The sequence below is a fragment of the Suricata suricatta genome, chromosome 17, assembly GCF_006229205.1.
Source record: "Suricata suricatta isolate VVHF042 chromosome 17, meerkat_22Aug2017_6uvM2_HiC, whole genome shotgun sequence".
NCBI lineage: Eukaryota > Metazoa > Chordata > Mammalia > Carnivora > Herpestidae > Suricata > Suricata suricatta.
Window position 1 is genome coordinate 27420994 of NC_043716.1, and position 22775 is coordinate 27443768.

Consider the following 22775-nt stretch of genomic DNA (forward strand, 5'->3'; position numbering starts at 1 on the left):
CCCTGCCTTTCATCCAGAAGACCTCACCGATCAGGAAGAAGGCTAAGGACACAGTGTTGTGTGGAGGAGGGACACCCCAGCGAGGGTTAATCAGGTGTGGCTTCCTGGCAGTCTGAGCCAGTTTCAATGGAGGGCGCAGAGAGAAGGACAGAGGCTGCTGTGAGGGCCCAGGAGTGGGAACTAACAACCCCAAGCAGGGAATGAGTAATAACTTGTTGGCAGAAGCAAAGGAGAGTCACAGGAAACTAAGGAGAAGTACTATGACCGAATGCCCCCTGGTCTCTGCTTGCTCCCCTAACCTTGCTCCAGACTGCAAACCCAGCCTCAGCAGAGGGGATTAGGGAAGGTCAAGCTGTGTTCTGTGGGGGCTGCTGCCTGGCTGACCTTCCTTTGCTGGTTCTGTCCTTCCCAAGTTCCACCACCATAAAGCATAGGACCCTCTCTCTCCCACGAGTAGGACACTATCAATCTGGGGTTCAAGGTCTCCCAGACTCTAGCCTGCCTCTAATTCATCCAGCCTGTACCCCCAACAGCCCATCAGACAGCCTGCCACTGTCCCCCAAGCACTGACTGCTCATCCCATTGTCAACCTTTTATCCAAGTTCTCTCACCTGAAATGTTCTTACCCCTCATGCCACACCCTTCAGGGTCTACTTCGAATCTTGCCTCCTATCTGAGCTTCCCTGCCTGCTGAGTACTCTCCGCCCAGGCGGGAATTCGGTCTCACTGCAGACCAGCTCTCGTAACAATCGTGTGCTGTGTTGGCCCCAAAAGACTGGGAGCCTGTTGAAGGCAAGGACCATGCCCTGAAATTCTGCATCCCATCCCAGACCCCAGGGTGATGCTGAGCCCAGAAGTTAATTAGCTAATGGGTAAGAGCAAAAGGCCTGAGACCCCTTACTGGGCAGTGATACACGAACACTTACGGAGCGTTCGTTTCTTCTCCATGATCTGTGACTCTTCCTTCTGCTTTTTAGTCTCTAATCTAGCCTGCTGCCAGGGCCTATTTAACATCCAGATCTAATGTCACTTCCTGGGTTCAGGCCTCTCCGAGGCTCCTGGGTGTGTGAATCCAGGGTCTTTAACCCACCCCCCGCCCTCTGGTTCTGCCAGCTCTCCGGCTGCTCTCCACACCCCATCCCTACCCCACTGCATTTTATTCTCCAACCCAAGGCTGGAGATTTGCAGGGCTTCAGATTTACTCTACTGGTTTGGGTTTTGGTGGCTTGGTATGTGCTGTTCCCCCTAGCTCTTGGGGAGCTCCTATTTGTCCTTTCAAAGTGCAGACACTCACTCCCCTGTGAAACCTTCCCTGAATTCCCAAAGCCAATCACTTCCTCTTCTGTGCCCCTTCTGTTGCTGGACTTATAGCATCGTATTGTAAGTACCTGTTAGTCACCTGAGAGGCTGGGAGGTCCTCGGGGGCAGAGATTGTGCTGTCTTCATCTAGGAGATTCCGGGGCTGTGGTGGGTTTCACGCTTGTCCACCCACCTACATGCTCCCTTACCCGCCTTTATCTGCACCCAGACTATCCTCTGGAAATCTATCTTCCTGGGCTCTTCAGTCCAGGGGGTGGGGGTATGGATGCCACTCTCAGTGATTGGTTCTCCCCAACCAGGCCTTAGCCAAATAGCACAAAGCTCTGGGGTCTGCTAGAAGTTGGGACCATTTTACTTGCTCTTCTTCTAGACAGGTTGGTACGAAGCAGAAAACTGTTATAGCCATTTGGCACCATAGGGAAGCCACCATGAAGACAATATTGAAGTAAAAAGGAGGGCCGAGCTAAGAAAATGGCAAACTCCCCTGTGCAGTCTACACATGAACCTTGGACCATGGACCTTCCAGAATGTTAGCTGGTAAGTCCCCCATAACATTTAACCAGGCCAAGTTGGGTTTTCTGATGCTGCCCAAAGCTCCCTGACTCAAGGCTTAGGACAGTGCCTGCCACATGTAATAATAATTACTGCGTTATACACTTAATGAATATCTGCTGAATTAAATTCCATGGCAGATGTGCCCTGGGGCCAGTTTGGAAATTGCATCTGAAAGATTTGACTGTGAGGTGCTGAGGCCTGAGTCCTTGGTGGACACAGCCCTGGCTCCAAGGCCACTGGGCTCCCCCAGCACAGCCCGCATGTGGGGTGCATCTGGGTGGCAGGTGAGTTCATCAGAAATAAACATGGTTTCTCTGCAGGGCTACTTAAAGAAGATGAAGTTCAGGGTTCTTCACTCTTGACCAAAACCTTGCTCTCCAGGGGACCGGCTGTATGGCTTTGGGTAAGTCACACAGCCATTCACAGATCAGCTTTCTCTTAAAAACAAACATGTGAAGCCAGGCCCAAACCTTCTGCCTTCCTGCCTGTCTCATGGGCTAGCTATGATCATGGCAATCGAACCTCTATGGAAGCATAAGAGACCATGATGCACCCATGTCTGTGTTCCTTTGAGGAATCTCACCAACATGTGTGAGTTCAGCAGCTTTTGGGGCTTCCCACACCCTTGCAGTGGCCCCAGCCAGCCCTGGGGGCAAAGAAGGGGTCCCTCTGCCCATCTCTCGTGTGCTTTACATGTTCCTTATGGGCCCCGTCCCACATCCCACCCCGCCTGCACACAGCAGGGCTGGGGCTTCCAAGCCAGAGTGAGAGACAGGGCCGACCAGCTCGGGGGAAAGGCATGGATGTGTCACCCTCTGAAAATTATTCCACTGATTTAAAAGACCATTAACATTCCCCCACTCCATTCACTTCAGGATTAACTTATACTCAGGTCTGGGCTTCAAGGCTAGTCACTAATTGCACTAGAGTTGATTTATCAAGTGCATGGTGTTTCTATTACAAAATTATTGATTACAGCTGATGTATTTTATCCTCAACAGGGCTGGTCCCAAAGCCCTTGGAAAATGAATGAAGCTGAGGTCAGCAGCGGGCATCTCGGCACATTATTATCAATTCACTGGGGTTACTGAAATCCAATGCTGGACTCTTTCTGGTGGAAGACCTGGCTCTCCCAGGAACGAAGAGTTTAATGACAAACTGAGAAACGAGGCGCCCATCCCCAGAACACAAGGCCAGGGACTGGGAGGCATGTGTTTGGTCAAGCAAGGTGTTTTGGGTAAGTCTGGCTGGTTGCAGCAGCTGGTCATCGTAACAGGTCACGGATCTGCTCTCCCTTTGGGCTAGTGCGCTGGCTCTATCCCATGGACACAGACGTGGCTCTATCCCAGTGAGAGGGCGTCCCCATGACCCCACCCCCAGATGTGGCCATCTTGAGGCCCCAGGTCCCAGAGGATGCTTGCTGCTAGCTACAGGGAGGCTGGGTGGGAAAGAAGAGGTACTGCCCTGCAGACCCCCTTCCTGGACACTGGATCCTGCTGATGGCAGCGTGGGAAAGCCATCTTCAGAAATGGAGGCAGCACAGATCCATTTCCCTTTTTTAAATGAAGCTGATGGGAGGCAATGCATCATGGGAAATAGGGACTCGCAGCAGGAGGGATCTAGAGGCAAGAAACGTCATCTGCCTTTATATTCCTTGGTGCCTGGCACAAAGCAAACCTCCAATGCATGCTTGTAGAAGGCAATACCTGGGAACCCTAAAGCTTATGGCACAAATGACGCAAAGAATTCCCGGCTCCCTCCAGTGGCTGGAGGGGTGTGGGGGGGATGCTACTGTTCACGCCCCTCAGCCCCTAACACAAGTAAGGTGAAGCGTGTCACGGGGAACAGGGGAACAATCCTGGGAGGGATGGGACGGGCACGCCTGCTTGGTGAGCACCTGCATCTACCCTCCTCCCCAATGCATTTTCGTTATGGTTCAAGTTCAATTAGTTAGTCTATGTCTTGACTTGCATTTTACTTTTGTCCATTTTACCTACTGGAACCGAAACTTTTAGGATGTCTGGTCACAGGGTAGTGAAGCCGTCTTCCTGGCTGAGGCAGATTTAGGATTTAGGCCACCAAAGGGGATTTTTGTTCTCTCTGCCTTCTGTCTCCCTTACCCCCCCACAGGGTGGCTCTTCCTGGATTTGCCTTCTGGGGTTTTGTTCTGTCTGGTGGCCGCCTGGCCTGCTCGTATCCAGTCTTTGCTCATGGGGACGGTGCCACGGGCTTCCACGGCATCACTGCCCTCTGTGGAGCTGCCAGCCCGTGCTGTCACCTCGCACTCTTTGGGGAACTCCGTGGACTCCGTGACTTCCCGGGCTTCAGCCTCCCTTAACAGGTAACTTCTACTCTGAAACTTCGGAGTCCTGTGGCGGTAGGACCAAGGCCACCCACCAGTCTGACTTAGAGAGCAGGTCCCAGGTGGTGGCTTTGGCCAGCAACTTGTAAAGATTTAGTCCACCTCCCGAAGCTCTAAGAGACCTCTGGCACTCCCTTACAGCTCATCACCACAAATGTCAGGGAGATGGTGTGTCCGGAGACGCTGACCACACATGTCCCCAAGCCCCCACAGAGGCTCCAGGACTGGGAAGATGGAGGGGGACTGTGGTCTCCTCTTTAAATGTCTCAGGGTCCCCTTCCCTCCTGTTCCCTGCCCCCCATCTTCTTCCTCCCATGAAGCTGTGCCAGTCATCTCCATACTAGGAATGTGGTGCTCTGACCCTACTCCTCCCCACCCCCGTCCCCTGGAGAGCTCATGTCAAGGATTCTCCTTTACTTCTTTATCTTCACCAACCGTAACAAGAGATGCTAACCTTCACTAGGACCCAGTGCTTTCCCTGTCTGCACACCAAGGATCTTAAGATATGAATCCCTTTTCCCACCGTGACTCATCTTCCCTCCAGCCCAGGGACTAGACCGCACAGACAGGACTGCCACGTGGACCTGTCTCCTGGAAGGGCCGGATGTGAGCCGGCAGAGGACTCAAGGCATAGAGGGCTTGGAGGAGCCTTGATGGGAGGCCCTAAGAAATAAGGGAAGACCTGCTCTGTTCCAGAACCGTCTGAGGAAGACGAGAACAAGGAAGAACTTTCAGACTCCTCGCAGCCCTGGTTCTGTTCTCTTTTGCTAGAGTTGGTCACTCTCAACAGAGATCTCAGGAAGGCTGGAGCTGAGGGTGGTGACCCAGAGCTGGGGGAGCAGGGAGTGTGAGGGGAGGTGGTGGTGGCTGATGGCGAGAACATGGATCCAAGCCCCTTGGCGACGTTGAAAACATGGAGCCCCCTCTCTTCCTGGTCGCCCCACGCTATCCTCCGGACGGCTGTGCCGTGCCCGGCTGTCGCCGACCCTGTAATATCAACTCAACAATGCATGTTCCGCAACTGCATCTGTAGCTACCAGGACATCTACTGCAGTGCATGCATTTAGTTCAGTCCCACAGAGACATACACTCTAAGAACAGGCAGGGGAGGTGTGAAATGTTTTACTGGACAACAGGTGTTTTGGAGTTGTAACTAATAAAAAAAAAATCAAAAACGAAAGTGTACAAAAAAAGACATTTCTCGAGAGTTGGATATGAGTTTGTTTCTTGAACTGTTTCATCTGAACAAGCAAAAACATGCAAACCAGCTGGTACTAACAGGAAGCTGGACACTGAGAGAGGATTAATAGGTGTGGACAAACCTTCCCGCTGAGCGTGCTCAGAAGAGTGTTTGAGAGGAGGTGTGCAGATCCTAGTGTAAGAGAGGCGGGAAAGTATGCCTCAGAGAGACTCTCTCACCGCAGCCCCAACCAAGCAAGAGAAAAGACAACAGAAACATGACTCTCGCACCCACCACCACCGTCAGGAACTCACGTTACTAGATTGGAATAAAGCTGGCAAGTATAAAGTCCAGTAAGGGGTCCTGGCTGGGGCCGGAGACGGGCTGGGGGTGGGCAGGGGGCTTAGAAGCTCTTCCACTGATACACAGACCCACCCGGGATGTCACCCAGAAATAAAATAGCCTGAAAATCCAAACTACTTCCCTCACCTGCGTGTGTGTAGGGGGTGGGGGTGGGGGTCGCTTATCAAACTGGATTTAGGTTTGGGTTGGACATGATGAGGCCATTGGAGCTGAATGAATACGATCAAAATAAACAAACGAACTCTCGACTGAGCACAAGAAAAGATGACATTTCAGACTACCAGGTGAAGGTAAAAGAAAAGTGACCACTGCTAGTGAAGTTATCTAGGAGTCGGCAGGGACCTCCCCTTGCGGAGGGGGGTTACCTGAGCCCTGCTCACCTCAGATCTGGGACGAATTAAGGAAAAGGCGGGCAGGCTGGCCCCGAGGGCTTGGCTGAGGTGGGAGCAGAGCTCAAGGCCCCCCCGGACCTCCTACCCTGACACCAGAGCCCTGACAGATGCGAGTTGCCGAGCTGAGCAAAATTGAAGCTGGTTCCCATCCCCACGGCCCATGGTACCTCAGGAAGTCCCCCAGTACATCATAACATGGAAGGGAAAAAAAAAAAAAAAAGAAAAAACCAAAGCTGTGAAGCCAGATAAAAATGAAAGGCAAAATAGGGCCTTCCATAGGATGCCTAATCCCTGGACCAAGCCTGACAGCCAGCTGCTGGCGAGCAGAGGCCTCATTTCCTACCCTTTTTGAACCACCTCCCGGGTTCAGCAGAGTACCAAGCTCAAGGTCGGTATTCCACAGACCTCCTGAACCGGCTTCTTTCTATGAGAGAATGCGCCTGAACTTGTGACGCCCTCCAATGGCGGAGGCTGCTTGCTCAGGAGGCTGAAGGAGCCTCCCCGTCTCGCTGGAAGGAGCCGGCATGCATGGGGCAAGGTTGCAGGGGCAGGTGACAGTAGAGCTGGGCGGTCCGTGACCATCAGCTGGCCTAGGCTGATGCACAAACCCAGAAGAGTCTGGGCCGCCCCTTTCACGTATTTGCCAAAATGCCACCGAGGGGCCACTACAACAGGTAAATAATTGGCCATCCTGCCAGGCTTGGAGTCCAGATTATCTTCTAGGAGGAGGGAGGGGACGGTCCTTACAGGCCAAAATGCACTGAAAGAGATAGGCAGAGAGCCTCCTCCCCTCATCTTGTAACCCTGCTGCAGGTCCAAAGCGGAGATGGAGGTGAGGGGCTGGGCTACCCTGTCTCCACAGGGGCAGGTGTCTTCCAGCCCAGGTGGCGGTCTGACTTTGGCAGACACCATCTAGTCATTGCCCCGGGGCTCACCCCAGGCCCCTGACTCTTAGGCAGCACTGTGGGGTGCTCTGTGTCTACCTGGCTGAGCCCGCACCCTTGAGGACAGGTACCTCGGAGTTGAGGATTTACTCCTAACCTAGGCTGGTGTGGGGCAGGGGGTCTGGGAGCACGCTCCTGAATAGAATTCACTAACAGTGCAGCAATGATAATGGCTGACCTCGAATGGCCCCTGGGAGACTTGGCTCCCGATGGAAATGGCTACAAATAAAACACCACTGATCCTGGAAAAAAAAGTGTGGTTGGAGATGGCTCTGGAGTTTGGGGTTAGGAGTTAGGGGGCGAGGGGATGGATAGGACTCTTGCCTGGCTCTTGGGGGTGGGGGTGGGGCGTGAGAGGGTGGGGGTGGCGGAGGGGGGGCACAGACCATGGGCAGACTGCTCTCAGACTCGCAAAGAACCCCATGCTGCCCTTTAAACTTGCCATGAAGTCAAGGAGAATGGGGGTGGGGAGAGAGGCAGGGTTAATTTCGGGTTAAAGTTTAGTTTCATAATCCAAGTTATAATAAAGAGAGAAACTGAACGGAGAAAACAACCAACAACACTCAAAAATCTCGAGGTTTCTTTTTGTGGTCCCCCCACCAGGCACAGGTAGGACGGAGGCACGTTTGTAACGATACCAAAAAGCACTCAAGTTAAAAACCAAACAGCACTGGGAGATGTGAGGCGGTGACGCACCCCACCCTCTGGGCAGGGGGCACCAAGGGATATGGGCCAGAGGGCAGGGGGGGCTGCTGGAGGCCCACTAGGGCAGGCAGAGGCTGAGGACGGGAGCCCAGCTCGCTGGCTAACTGACCCTCAGCAGCCCCCAGAGGGTTCCTGGCCCCTACAAGCAAATCCCCAACAGGTGATTTCAGGGAGTGGATCCTTTGTAGCTCGAGGCAGTGCCAGTTTGCATGGAACGGATTTGTACTGATGTTTCTAAAGGGCCTCTATGTGCCAGTCTCTTATCGCCGAGGGTTTGGGTTTTTGGCATTTGCCCTCTGGGCTTATAACGCCCCACTTCCTGGCACCCCACCAGCACCTCCCTCTCCCCGCCCTCCTCAGAGCCCTGTCAAACTAATTGCTTTGCTGGGTGCTCCAGTGCCCTGACAAGGGGTGTTGTGGGGGCGCAAACCATGGCTACTGAGTCTAGGGGGAGCGAGGGCTCCTCAGTGAACGGCGGGGGAGGCCAGGAGGCCTTGCTGGGAGCCCAGCACACAGCAGAAGCCCCACACGTGCTGAGGAAGGCAGGGGGGCATCTGGGGGACAGGGCATCCTTGACATACCCCAGCACCAGCCTGACCCCACAGTGCTGCTGGGAAAATGTTCCCACCTCACTTGAGGGGCTCCAGACCTCCTAAAATGTTGGGTTTGGAGACCAAAGGACCAGGGCAATTTTATGGAAGACATAATCCCATGTCTCTTGGCAGGTGTGGTCCAGGAGCTCTCTGGTCTCTGTTATGAGGAGAGTCTGGGATGGATAGGGGGCTTCAGGAAGTCGCTTCATTTCAGGTTAGCCCCCCTTCTAGCCTTCAGGGACTCAGGCTTTGGCCGAATCAGCAAGGCCATCTGCCAGGTGCAGCAGGGGCCCCGAGGCCAGGAGCACGCCAGTGGGTCCTAGGCGTGCCTCTCATAAGCTAGAACTTCTCTGGCAGGGTCAGAGGCGCAAGGAAGGGAGCCCTTGTGAAGCAGCAGTGAAAGCCGAGGAGGGAAATGACCAACAGGTGCCCTGAAGCCGGCTGTCAGGGGAGTGGGCCGTCCAAAGTCAAAAAGAAGTTCACTGGTTGTTTCTCAGGGAGAGAATCACAGTCCCCGTTTGGTGTGCAGTCCTGCGAGTGACCCCCGCTGGGAGCTGCCCTGGGTGGCAGGGCCTGGCCCGCACCCCCCCACCCCCACCCTCTGGCTGTGGTGACAGTAGTGGACAGACGCAGCCACACAGATCCAACAGGGCCTTTACCTTCCCCTGCACACTGGGGCATGCCTGGGAGCGCCTGCCCCACACACCTCCCTACCTGATCCTCTTGCCGCCGCCACGGCCGCCGCTGCCACTGGTCCGTAAGCCGCTGCCGGGAAGCCTGGTGGGGGGAGAGAGGAGCCGGAGTAAAGGGGAGACCTTGGAAAGGGCCCTGTACAGACCAGGCCCATGGGCCACACTCACCCTCCCCTTCCCAAAGACAGGAGCGCAACGGGATCCTCTGGGGGCAGCTTTCAGGAGGAACCCTGGTTGGTGGCTCTCGGGCTTCTGCCAGGCACAGCGCCTTTAGGTGGTTTTGATTCCTATGCATTTGGTACCCCAGAAACTAGTTCTAAAAGGCACATGGAGAGAATGGAAGAGGATTAGGAGGAACTTCTCCTGGGGGGGAGTCCCTGCTCCCCCCCCCCAATCTGGTACTGATAGAGGGGAGTCTCCCAGGGTGTGGCCAAGGCAGGGCCCCAGGGATCCCCGGAGTGGTTGTGCCTGAGTCTCTTGGCAGAAAAGGCTGAGGGCCAGGAGGTGGCTGCACCCCAGTCGCTCTCCAAAGCCTCTGCCCACCTGCAGGGCTGAGCTCAGCCTCATGCTAGCAGACCTGAGGGCCAGGCCAGGCATGCGGGAGTACCAGCTGGCTGTATACAAAGGCAGGCAGCTGTAGGAGGGAGTGGGCCACTGCAGGGACCTGCGTGGGGCGAGGCCTGTGGCTTTGTCTCTCAGTTTCAACCTCCTGAGGCACATTATGGGGATTTCGATCTGGCTCTTCTATCTGAGCTCTGTGTCCTGATCGAGTTGGCAGTGAAGGGTCTCCTCGGGATCTCCATCAAGTGTGTGAAGTGCGTGTGTGATCTAGTAACACCCCAGGCAGCAAGGATGTCTCAGAAGGGGACTATTGGTCAGAAGGGACAAGGTGACCCGGTGTGGCTGCAGAATGCCCAGGGATGGAAGAGGTGGGTGAGGCCCCTCCCCTGGGCCTCTCCTGGCCACGAGCACAGGCACACACCATGATACACTCACGCACACGTGAAACAAACGCCCTCTGCCACCCAGGCAGACTTAGGGAGGTCCGATTTCAACTTTTGGAGGCCTGATGTCAAGACCCATTTCCAATGATGGTTTTAAACGATGCGCCAGGAGCCAGCAGCAAACAACTGACAGCCCGACAGCAGCTCTGCTTTACCCGCAGCAGGTTCCCACCTCAGAATCGCTACAGGACAGAGTGGGGAACACATGCACCGTGGAGGCAGAAGCAGGAGAGGAAAGCAAGGAGAGAACAGAGCCATCCCCCAAACACAGCGAACTAGAAGCCCACTAAACTCTAAGACTATTGTCCTAGCTACACGGAACTACTGGGGAGGAAAGAAGTTCAAAAGGGAACAAGCTAGTCTAAAAAGGTCAGGCTAAGCTACTTAAAATGTCAATGAAAAAAAGACATACTTGCATTTAAATATGGTAATAGGGCTGTTGAGGGGGGAAAAAGAAAGATCCAGGTGAAATAAAGGTACAGGTTGTCCCTGGCTGCTGGAATGGGTCTCCCAGCTCCCTTGAAGACCACACGTGTGCTGGCGGCTGCCACCTCCCCCACAGCCCACGGAGGACGACACTGACCCCTGCCACCAGAGATCAGCGAAGAGACTCCCCCACCAAGTCCTTTCTCCATTTCTTCCAAGCAGGCTCTAGATTTCTGGAAATGTGGGTGGTAGTGGAAAGTGCTGAGGGAAAACAGGGAAGAGGTCAAGTTATTTCTCCCTGTCCCCAGCTCCCCACAACAGGCCCCGGATGCAGACACAAGGCAGGGCTCGGGGACCCTGAAGGAGAAGGAAGCCGGTCGGTTGTTGGAGAGAAGAAAGGCCAAGTTATTCTTCTGCACTCCTCACCCTTTCTTGAAACGGAAGGTTTCCTTGGAAGCATGAAAAGGTGTGGTTGGGGGGAAGGGCAGGGGAACGAACTGGGGGAGGTGAGTTTAGTCAATAAAAAGACATTTAACAAAAGGTCTATTTTCTGGAGTCGAGCGCATTTTTGACAAAAAAAGTCTCGGAGAAAAAGGAAGGAAAAAAAAATCTTATCCAAGAAAGGAAATCCATTATCCTTAATCTCAGATAAAGGTTTCTGTTGGAGACTGAGCATCAGACACCGCTAAGGGCTGGAATTTAATCTCAACCATCAAAGGGGGCTAAGCAGACTGACAGGTGTGAGAAGAGGGGCAGGGAAGGGAGAGCTGCCCAGGCCGCCCTCCACACCGGAGAGGGGGGCCTGCAGCTCTCACAGTGCGCCCACCCTCACACTGCACCTGGGACCCCAGGGCCACAGCGCCACCACCCAGTCCTGCCTCCTTGGGAATCTGTCCCGGACCGCTTCCCCAGCTCCGTGCCATCCCCCTCCTGTCCTGTGAAGCTGTTCAGCCTCACCGGTCACCCCAAATATATTCTTCAGATGACTTGGTGGATAAACTTCTGATGCTATTACTGGGGAGGGGGGGACAATGGGCTCTCCTTGGTGGCTGGGCTTGTGGGGGAGGGACAAATACAGATCCAAGAAAGGTGTGTGTGTGTTGGGATGGGGCTGCCCCAGCCGGGGGCTGTCAGAAGCCAAAGAAGCATGAGGACCCTGGCCTAAAGCTGTCCCTGTGGAGAACAGCTTGTCTCTGGGACAGCAAGAGGCGCCCCCAAGCACAGACCCTGGTGGGAATGAGCTCTCCTGGGCTGGGTTTGGAAGATCGTGTGTGTGTGTGTGTGTGTGTGTGTTGTGTGTGTGTGTGTGTGTGTGTGTTGTGTGTGTGTGTTGTGTGTGTGTGTTTGCGTGCAGACTTGCCTGTGATCCTGTTTTCAGCATTTCCCTCCAGGCCCTGAGGTGCCAGGGGTCACCTCTGATGGCCTACGTGCCCAGGAAACCTCAGGCTTCTTGCTGGGGCTGAGCTCAAGCTAGGATATGGCACAGCCCCTGGTCTATGAGGACCCATGAGGGGAGGAACCAGCCTTCCTGTGAGGCAGTCAGCACAAGTCCTGTGTTCAAATCCTGACTCAGCCATTTACTAGCTTAACCTTTTGGCAACCTTTGACTTTGGGCAAGTTGCTTAACCTTTCTGGGCCTCGATGTCCCCATCTATAAAAGAGACGATGATATCTGATTTTAATTTTAATACAGATAAATATAGATATAGATAAAAGTGTCAGAGAGTATGTTTAAATGAATGTTAGCTGTCATTTTGATGAGGCCTGTCCAGCCGTCAGCCCTGCCTCTAAGGCACAACTGACCCCCATGAGGGCTGTGCCACTTTCTCTGTGACAAGCTACATGGTCAGACGGTCAGAAGCACGCAGGAGGCTGGAATTCTTTACCCAGAACAATGGCCTGTAATCCTTCATACGGTCGCAGCTTTGTGATGCCATTTTGGTGGCACTAAACTTCCCTAGTTCACAATCAGAGCGTGCATTTCCGTTCAGCTCTGACGACAGCGATGGGGCCAAAGAGGGCCGCCGGGATCCTCCTGCCCTAATACTTCCCGTTTCTTAGTAGTGAATCAGGCAGGAAAGAGAAAAATGTTTTGCTGATAAAATCTCAGGGCCTGGGAGCTTGGGTGGCCCATCTGGGTGAACCTGAGTATTAGGAATGTGGTCTGCTCTTCCCGTTGGCACAAGAGAGTTAAATGCGGATGGTGGAACTCCAGGCCGGGCAGCTGCTGCGCCTTTATTTACCGGGAGTCACATCCGAAGACCCAGTGTTGCTAGGGTCTGGAGTTCCCCGGCCCCTCACAGGGAATGGCAGAAGGATCACTGGGCGTGGTGTCAGCGCCTCCGCCCCCCGCTGGCCTTGCCTCACTGTTGTAACTTGGGCACGGTGCTTCGCTCCTCTGGGCCCGGAGTAACCAACTGTGCCTACTGCAAGCAGGGGAGGCCAGATGGCTTCTGACGTTCCCTCACCTCCTACCCTGAACACACCTGTCTTTCTGATGTCAAAGGATGACAGACCTGGAAAGCCGTGGCCCTGGGGTTGGCGCGAACACATGTCTGAGGTTACCAACTCATCTAAGTAAAAGCTGTCACCATCCCACCGACAGTGAATGGGATGCATTTCTGGACTTCTCAGGGCTGTGAGGAACTTTATGGCAAATGAGAAGTGAACGGCGCTTCTGAGTTTTTTTGAGAATTACGTGATGCCACACCTGCTTTTGACCCCTTCTGTATGCTTACTGGTTTCTGCCTTACCTAAGCACAGTTAATTTTACGTGCATACCTCATTTCTCTCACCGGGTGACAAATTCTTCGGAGGGGGGGGCTGAGTCACATGTCCCACTTAAGACCTAGCCCAGAGTCTGCTCCAAAGAGAAAGCGTGTGGAACAGCAGCTGATGATGGGCAGGAAGGATGTCCTGAAGCGGTGGATGAGAGCCAGGGCTGGGAGTCTGCTCTGGGTAAAGCACAGCCGCGAGGCAGTGCAGGGCCAGGAGCAGAACGGACCAGCAGAAGATGCTGGGCTGCAGCCACCGAGAGCACCCTGCTCTGCCTCACGTGTGGACCCTCACCCCTGCTGCTCACTGGGCCACCTGGGGAGCCTTAATGAACGCTGAGCCCTGTCCCCCACCCCCGGAGATTCTGATTTATCTGGTTTAGGGGTACAGCTTGGGCAGTGGGACCTTTAAGTGCTTCCCAGGTGGTCCCAGTGCACAGCCAAGGGCAAGACCCTTCCGTTTAAAGGCTTTCAAACATTTCAAAAAGTTAGGGATACCTGGGTGGCTCAGTTGGTTGAGTGTCTGACTCTTGATTTCGGCTCAGGTCACGATCCGAGGGTTGTGGGATTGAGCCTCACGTCCTGCTCTGCACTGAATGTGGAGCCTGCTTAAGATTCTCTCTCTCTCTCTCTCTCTCTCTCTGTTCCCACCCCTGCTTACGCTTTCTAAAATTAAAAAAATATTCTAAAGTTAAAAAAAGTTAAATTGTGGTGCACATCTGTACGACCCCTCACTCGGCCTCCTTGTGGGAAGAAAGGTCCTCCTGACAATACAATGAATCTAACTCTTGCGACCTTCTCTTGTGAGACTCACCACGGGGCCTCCATTCAGAGCAGTGGGTCCCCAGCCTCTAGCCTGAACAACACACTGAAAATCAGGTGCGGCCCACATGTCTAGCCTTCCAGGGGCTTCGGACGCACTGTGGAGCCTGAGTTAGAGGAATCCCTGGTGTGTCCTTAGCTTTTAGTGAACACTGAAAGGGGGCCACTGGGTTGTCAGCTGAGGGTATCAGGGAAAGCACGTCATTCTTCGCATCCTCTCCCTTGCCTGGTATGAAAAGGTGCCAGGCTGGGAGGGGGCTGCCAGCGATATAGTCCTGGCACAGTCACTCCTTATTTCTGTGACCCTGGATGAGTCAGTGGGCCTCTGTGCCTCTCACAGGAAGAGGTAATGAGAGAATTCTGAGTTTCCTTCTAGCTCCGAGGAGCTGTGACTTTGAGGGGCATCTTCATAAAGCACTCTCCTGTATGCGCATCACCATCCCAAATGGTCTGTTGTGAAGGCAGTTTTTCCTAGGTTGTGTTTGCTCGAAGCCCTCTCCACCCCCCTCCCCAGCGCGCCCTGAGTCTCCAACCACCAGCAATTTCTAGAGACGGTTCGCACATTCTTGGCTAAGCCCAGCATTGCTTTACAGAATCCAAACACTCAAAAATAAGCAACCCTAAAAGAGTTTAGAAAACCATCTGTCATCTGACTGGCCCAGGGCCGTCCCCACCTCCTGGGCGGGCCCGCCTGGTGAGTGACAGGGAGAGAGACAGAGTGGCGCTGCAAGGGGGCGAGGGTGGGAAGGGATGGAAGGAGGCTGGACGGGGCATTTTTGGAGGACGACGACTCTGGGAATTCAGATCAGAACAAGGGCCTGAAGAAGGGGGACAACGGATAACCAAAGGGACACATTTACATGATCAAACTGTAACATTTTGCTTTGAAGAAAGCGGATGTGTGTCCGTTGGAAAAAACAACAACAAAACAAAACCTCGAGTTCCTGGCACTTAAAATAGGAATCTGATTTCCACATAATATCTTTTGGAGCAGGACTGACATTCCCAAGGATACCAAGAGTGCCATTCTCACAGCGACATCCCCACCCCCGTGCCAGGAGAGGGGTGGAGCCCCGACTGGGGCAGAGGTGCCAGAGAGAGTGTGGGGGGGAAGCGCCTGTCCTTGGCCGGGAAAATGACCGTCACTCAGGACCTGGCTAATGTTCCTCGGGAGAGGAAGGCAGCGGGACCATGAGAAGGCCAGGCCCGCCTGCCTGGGTACAGAGGGGAAGGGTGTGCGGCCTGGGCCCAGGCCTGGACCCTCCCAGGTGCCTAAAGGAAGGGAGAGGCTCTGGGGTTGAGCCCCAAAGGTGTCTGCAGAGGGATGGCACAAAAATGGTCCCAAATAACTTTTAATGCAATTGCTGTTTCACTTAATTTTCTCTTTAGATATTTCAGTGGGGATAAAGGGGAGAGACACGGCACGTCAAACCTTAAGTTTCACAGTCTGGTTGTCAGAGAGCCTCTGTTTGGATGAAAGGGTTTGGGGAAGCATAAAAACTGAAGTCAAGGAGCATCGCTTGGAAACGCAAGAAAATTCCCAGAAGAGGCAAGCACAGACCCAGGGCGCCCGGCCAGAAGGGAAAGGTGTGTGCCTGCTGATTCCTTCCGAATCAGAGGCACTCAGGGGGCAAAACAGACAGCCTGCCACCCCCAAGCCCCTGAGCACATAGTGGGGCAGGGCCGGCAGGGCCTGCCCGCCCCCTCCTCCACCACCACCACGTGGAGCTTGGTGGCTTCTGATCTTTCCTTGGTGACTGGTAACAGGCCCTGGTCTCAACCAAGCTCCTGGCTCGGAGTGTGGGGTCGAGGCTGCGGGAGGAGAACTCAGAACACACTTCAGGCACTGCTTGCTTGGGTCCTGGGGCTCTTCTGGGAGTCGAGAGCTCTACGTGGGGACTCTGGCGCAGCATCCTTCCCCCTGGGCCTTCCGACCCTTCTGACGGAGAGCTGGGGCAAGCAGGCCACTCCTTCACCCTGAACTTCTATAGGGGGCTATGCTAGAGCCCTCCCCATCTCCAGACGCTCCTGTCTCCATAAATACTGACTGACTGAGCACCTATTACATGCCAGGCACTGTTCAAGTACTGGGATCATAGCAGTGAATGAAACTCACATGTTCTCTGCCCTCAAGGAGCCGATAAACCCTAGTCTCTGACAAGAATGGGGGCGGGGACCTGTCTGTGGGGCCACACTGCATACAAACCAGCTCCCTGGGAAGGAGCGTGTACTTGGACAAAGCCTCACTCTGCTGGGGAGAAGGGAGGGATCTCTCATGGACCCAGCTAGTCTGTAGCCAGGCAGCCCCTAGGGTCCCCTTTAGGGTCTTCTCCTAGCTTAGTGCAAACCTGGAGTGTGGACACCCCAAATTCTGCTCCAAGAGGTGGGCAGGAGTCAGAAGCACTGGTCAGAGGCCCTGCATCCGGAGCGGCCGACACACTCCACACGCTCCGGTTCCTGGCCCTGCAAGGGCGCTCTGTTCAGCATCGCGTTCGCTCTCCAACAAGACCTTAAGAGCAAGGACGGCCACGAGGAGTTCATGCTGAAAGCAGCCCTCACTGCTCCATGCGGGCAGCCTGTGGTCCCGGGGAACCCAGGGCTCCCGCTTCCCCACGGAAGGAGCACCTGTCTCTCTGAGACCAAGACCCAGACCTTTGGATGAAGGGATTCCAGACTGTGGTCTCTCAGGACACTTGGCAACTATTCTGAGTCTCTCCTTTCACGAGGGAGAGTCCTCCTTCCCCCCACTCCTCTGCTTCGGGGACACTCCGCCACCAGCCCCCAATGGGCATAAGGACACTGGTTTGACTATTGGTCCTTCTAGAACTGGGCTGTTCTGATGGCCTTCTACACTTCTTATTCCCCAAATTTCAGATGCTGAGTCAAAATCCTGCTTCCTCCCCACAGGGTCTCTCCCTGATCCACTTAAATCTAAATGGCCCAAAGTCTCTACAGCCTCCTCACCAGTCTACCTTCCCCCGCCCTCTGCCCCTAGCTTCATGCTACGGGGGCCTTTGCAATGGCTCTGCCACAGCACCGTTCCAAACACCACGCCTACGGCGCCCACCTCTATGGACGAGGGCAGCAAAACGCAAGCCATGAGCACCCCAAGACTTTTGGCTGAAAGCCCCCGGGTCCCCATCCTGGCCTCATCACTAGCTCTATGAAGGAACTAACATCTGTGATCTCCACTCCCCCTGCCCCCTCCGATGTAAAATGTAGACCCCCCACTTTTAGGTCTCCTGAGATATGCTTCTGACATTGAGCGGCAGGTGACTACCCTATTGGGCATCACCGACGGGGGGACCATGGATGGTCAGGGAGTCCCAGGGGAGAGCCGGGGTGGTGAGGGAGGTGCTCTGGGGGGCTCAGGGCAGCTTTCTTTACCAACTGGCAAAGAAATATTTAACTTTTAACAGTCAGTGTGGCATACCCCTGCATCTCAGCCCAACCAGAAAGGGCGAATACTAGAACCTTCTCTGTGCCTGTTTCCTCACCTATAAGAGAGTCTGGTCTCAATGGTGAGAAAGCAAGCGGTACACCAATGGCAAGAACAACAGTCACTACTGTAGCACCTTCCATGGCCAGGAACCCAGGAAGTCCCCCCGGGCCCCCCGGCCGGGTCCTTCCTAGCAGCCCCTGGATCATCTCAGTGAGCCTGCCCACTCCTCCCTGCCGCCCCACCGTCCCCCTGCCCGGAACACATCGCTAGCCCCATTTAACAGATGAAGGGCTCCAGGGTCAGAGAGCTTAAAGGGAACCGTGCACAGAGTGACTTGAGCAAGGTGGCAAAAGCCCATCTCCCACACAACTTGGGTCGTGACCCAAGAAAGCTGCCTGACGGCTGCCCTGGACCCCTTCTGCTCCGCCGCCATGGCAGCTAACGGCGCCTCTGTGCAGGGCTGCTGGGAAATTCAAGGAGACGATGGCACGGGGCGCTCAGCACAGCTCTCTGGCATGTGGCAAGCCATCCGTAAGCGGAATAATAACTTTTATTTCTATTTTTATTATTATTGCCCAAGGTAATAACAGTAGTGAAGCTGAGAACTCCCTTTGGAGCCTTCCTATTCTAAAATCCTATTAATTTACATGACATTTCAGATCCAAAGGGCTTTCATAGATAACATTTATAATTTGCTTGTGAGTGATAAGGGGGTGTTTTATCCAAAGCGCTCGCGCTAACTTTGGTGGGGTAATGTGGTGGCAGGAGGCAAGGGGCTCGTGGGGGCTCAGGGAGGGATGGGCCCTGTGGTGTCATGACCACAGGTATGGACGTGGATCCCAGAGCTCTGGTGCCCATGTCGTCAGCCGGACTGGCTGCCCTCTTGCCCTTGGGCTGGTCCGGCTCCTCTGGTTCACCACCGTGTCCTCAGCATCTAGGGCAGGGCCTGTGACTTGATGTGTGCTTAATAACTATGTGATGAATGTGCAAAAGATGGACAGGTGGAGGAGGGGTGAATAGGCGCAAGGTGCTTGGGGGAGGAGGTGTCTCCCTGCCCCTAGCCCTACCTGAGTCCTAGCCTGTTCAAGGCTGGTGCCAGAGGTCAGATGAAGACAGCATGGAGTGGCCCTAAACATGTGCCACCAAGGCAGCTGGGAGACTGGAAGGCAGAGCTTCCCAGGGCCAGCAACACACCTGCTGAGGCTCAGGGCAGGGCAGCAGGCCTCCAAGGAGGTGCCAGCAGGCGCCCCGAAAGCAGCCAGCCCCGCACGCTGGCATCCAGGGCATTGCTGGCACCCACAGGGGTCTGGACCAGGAACAGCCTCCTAAGACAAGGTGGGGACAGCACCCCTGGCCCTCAAATTCATTCCCCGGGAAGAGGCGGCATCGGCTTCCCAATGACAAAGTCTTTTGTCCAGGCGTCCTAGCTAGAGAGTGGCACAGCATCTCCCCAGATGGGGTCCCCAGAAGGAAGAGAGGCAGGAATGTAAGGGAGGAACACCTAGGATGCTTCTTTGCCCTTACGCCGGCCGGCCCCTGGATGTGGAAGACCCTTCCCTCATCAGCCGCCCGCAGAAATGCTCTTTGACCTCAAACTGCAGCTCAGATGTCACCGCTTCCTGAGAGCCTTCCAGTGACTCCCTCCTCTACACGCACTCTGCACACCGGTCAGACCGCACATCGGGACATACCTGGCCACATGGGGGATGTCTCCCAGGCTCGGACCTCCATGCTCGCTTGCTTGCTCGGCATCCCTGTGCCTGGAGGGGACCCAGCCGGGGGCAGGCCCTGATGACCCTTTCTAGAACATTGCAGAAGATGCGCTCTTGCCCATCCTCACACTGAAGGCACAGGGAGGAGACATAGTGACCCCATGGGCTGGAATCCCTCAGGGGCAGGATCCAGGTGACCTACACTCTGGGGAAATGTCCCTGGGCAGGGCTCCCCTCCATTTTTCAGCCTGGGGAGGAGGAAGGCATGAACTGCCCATCCCTCAGGACTGGCACTGCCAGTTGCCAATAATTTCACACTCAATATTTTGTTGTTGTGGGCCCTCTGGGTGGCTCAGTCGGTTAAGCGTCCAACTTCAGCCCAGATCATGATCTCATGGTTTATAAGTTTGAGCCCCGCGTCGGGCTCTGTGCTGACAGCTCAGAGGCTGGCGTCTGCTTTAGATTCTGTCTCCCCCTCTCTCCTTCCCTCCTCTGCTCGCACTGTCTATCTCTCTCTCAAAAATAAACATTAAGTAAAATACTTTGTTGTTCTATTGTTTGTTAAGCGGCAGGTTTTCACAGGCTCTAGCTGATGGAAATTAACACCCAAGGGCTTGAAGAGGGGCGATTAAGGTCCTCCTGACAGGCTGACCAGGAGTTTGTGAGCCTGGCGGAACAGGTGCTCCAGAAGCGGGGAGGGAGAGCGAGGATGGTGGTGCGGGGGTAGGTGGCATCGGGTAGGCGTGGCATTCAACCCCCCCTCCGAGGAGGAGGTCTGAAGCCACGTCCGCAGCCTTCCTCATGCTGCCCCTGCCTCTGGCAGGGTCCCCTCCTCGGACACGACCCTACCCTCTTCCCAAGCACTAGATCGTGCCTGATTCTGGGGCCCCTCTTAAAAACCTGTGAGGAGGGGGAACAGGGCAAGGATCAAGAGCCCTATTTGACAGATGGGGAAACTGAGGCCCAGAGGAGGCCTTACTCTCCCAGCAGGCTTTGAGTGAGCCCAGCGCTCCAGGCTTTCGCGTGGGGAGCTCAGTGCTTGGGTAGTTACATTTCCCTTCATTTACGCAGAGGAGTGTCAAGAGGCACGGAAACTGATCGAAAGTGAAACCCACAATTCCCGTCAATTCAGTGTGCTCCAATTCATTTCCACAAACATTTATTAAGTGCCTATTACGCACTGCGCTCTACTCTCATCTGGGAATAGTGTCAGCAACAGGTTCTCCATGCAGAGGGCGGGGTGCGCGGTGGTGAGGCCCACACACGGCCCTGATGGCCCTCACGCCAGGATGTGGGGTGTGTACTTGCCCTTCACCTCCCCATCTTTGAGAGCAGCCGCTCGGCCTTCCTGACTACGCCTGCCTTCCACAGTCCAACACGAGGGTGCTGGCCAAGCAGCGCAACAGGAGCTGGCTTGTCATTTAAGACTAGCCTGTGGACCCAAGCTGGGAAGGGGACTCCCGGAGGCAAAGCATGAGGGCCGAGGGGCTGTGCAGTTCGGGGTAGGTGGTGAGCAGATGTGGGGGGCTGCTGTGTCAGGAGGGGTCTTCTGGACAAAGGAGTATTTGTCTGGAGAACTGTGGGCGCCGGCCCAGGTGGACGGGTCCGAGGTTACGGCCAATGATCTCGTCTTAGCATTTCAGGGTTGGCTCCCACTGGATTGGGGCTCCACCAGTCGGGGATCTGCCAGCTCAGGGGGTCCACCAGGGTTCCCTTGCTGGGGGAACAAGGGCCTTGCTGGGGCAGAAGTGTGAAGAAAGAGCCCCCGGCCCATGTCAGTGGGAGAATGGTGCCGAGGTTTAAATTTACACCCAGGTGAGGGGTCCTCTGAGCCGCTAGGTCTACAATTCCCTGGCAGCAAGCACAGAAATGCGTCCCCCAACAAGGCGGCAGAATCTGGGGAGGGACCCTGCCTTTTCCCTCTGAAAAGCAGGCCAGAAAAACTAGAATGCGGCAGAGGCCAAGGCAGGATTGCAAGTGCAAGTATCCACCTATCCCGAGGGGAGGTCAGAAGGGAAGGGTGGACGGAAGGGCCTGGACTAGCTCCTCGCAGTGGCCCAGGCTACCAAGACCAGGCCTTTCATGTGGCAGCCACCAGCATTTCTGAACACATCACAAAACGTCCTAAACTGGACAGAACCGACAGGTTGTGTGTGACCTGCTTTAGGAAGCAGCCCGCTCCCCTCGGCCAAGGCGCTCTCCCCAGTCATCCGGCTTACGGCAAACTCCTTCCCTCCCAAGCACTAGGGCTCCCTCTACTCTGCTCTCCACAATCAAGCCACGTCCTTCAGGACAAGACAGACTACTCAGCCTTTGGCTTCACTCAGACTAGCCGGACCTGACCGAAGCTTCCGAGCAGCAGTCCCTACTGACCACAGGCTATAGAGGTTTGTCTCCGGAGAAGACAGGATATCCCGGGGCCCGGACCACACCCGCCTCCCTCCGTATGAAACAGAACAGCCATCTTCTAGAGTGACTGAAAATCACCTGGCACCCAAGAACCATCACTGGACAAATAAGGAAGGCAAAATATGAGGCGAGTGGGATGAGTCCCAGATCTGGCAACCACGCGGGCATCGCCAATCAATCATAGCCCCTCTTTCTTTCTGCTGAGCTAGGACTTGGCCTCAAAATCACTCTTAGGCCAGTGCTCCAAGAGGCCAGTGCCCATCAGTCAATGTACGCATCTGAGAGGAAACCTGTTTTCTATTGCTGGGGAGGTCCGAGCACAAGCTGGGACTTCCAGAGCCAGAGACCCGGAGGGTCCCCGCCTGGAATGTGCACCACCTTGCTCTCTCACACAAACTGTCCTAGGAGGGAGTTGGGAGAACTGAGCCACGGGACACTAGCCTGGTTGGTCCCCAGTATTGCTGATGGACCCCTGCAGGGCTGCCCGCCAGCCTGAGGCAAGGAGAGGAACGGAGCCAAGAGAGAGTGAGGCAGAGGGGAGAGAAAAGAGAGGAAGTGCAGGTGCAGGAGGAAGGGAACAGAACTCACCCTTGTGGTTTTTCCACTGCCGCGCCCCCCCACCCCGCCCTCTCCGATTCACTTTGGAAATCTAATCACATTACTCCTCTACTTAAAATCTTGTAAGCGGTTTCCACTTGCTCTGGGGATCAAATCTGAATCTGACGCACAAACTCACCGTGACTCAACCCTACCTCCCTCTTTAGCCTCGTCTCCCCTCCCCGACCCAAGACGCTCCTGCAAGTTGCTCAGGCCCTGAAATCTGAATAATCTGTAGGACTTGCACTGCTTCCTATTCCAGGTTTGTGGCACAGATTGCTAAGTATCCTGTATTCCTCCACTTTTATTATTATTATCCCATATGTATTCCACGTTTCTTCTTCAGTACCCTGTTTTTAGCTGGCATGTGGTTACCTGAAATAAACATTGCTGAGGTTCCCTTGCAGCTAAAACTAGTCATGTGACTGAAGTCTGATCAGTGGGATTTAAGTATCATTAAAGGGAAGAGATGTGCTCTTCTGG

At 54.8% G+C, this 22775-nt stretch overlaps 1 protein-coding gene and 1 long non-coding RNA gene across 6 annotated transcripts in view; one reads left to right on the forward strand and one right to left on the reverse strand.

Moving 5' to 3' along the window:
- The window catches only part of MSI2 (musashi RNA binding protein 2), a 379699-nt gene that overhangs the window by 17416 nt on the left and 339508 nt on the right, over positions 1–22775 (reverse strand). For 3 of the 5 annotated variants that reach the window (XM_029929165.1, XM_029929163.1, XM_029929162.1), the window contains exons 11-12: positions 10523–10546; positions 9129–9191 (exon numbers count right to left, since the gene is read on the reverse strand). In XM_029929165.1, coding sequence (XP_029785025.1) covers positions 9129–9191; positions 10523–10546 — 87 coding nt within the window. The remainder of the gene's footprint in view (positions 1–9128; positions 9192–10522; positions 10547–22775) is intronic. The other 2 variants (XM_029929166.1, XM_029929164.1) reach the window with 1 other exon arrangement.
- Positions 16–3107, forward strand: LOC115282921. The gene is made up of 4 exons (XR_003904802.1): positions 16–94; positions 1691–1857; positions 2196–2278; positions 2877–3107. It is a non-coding gene; the product is annotated as an uncharacterized LOC115282921 (long non-coding RNA).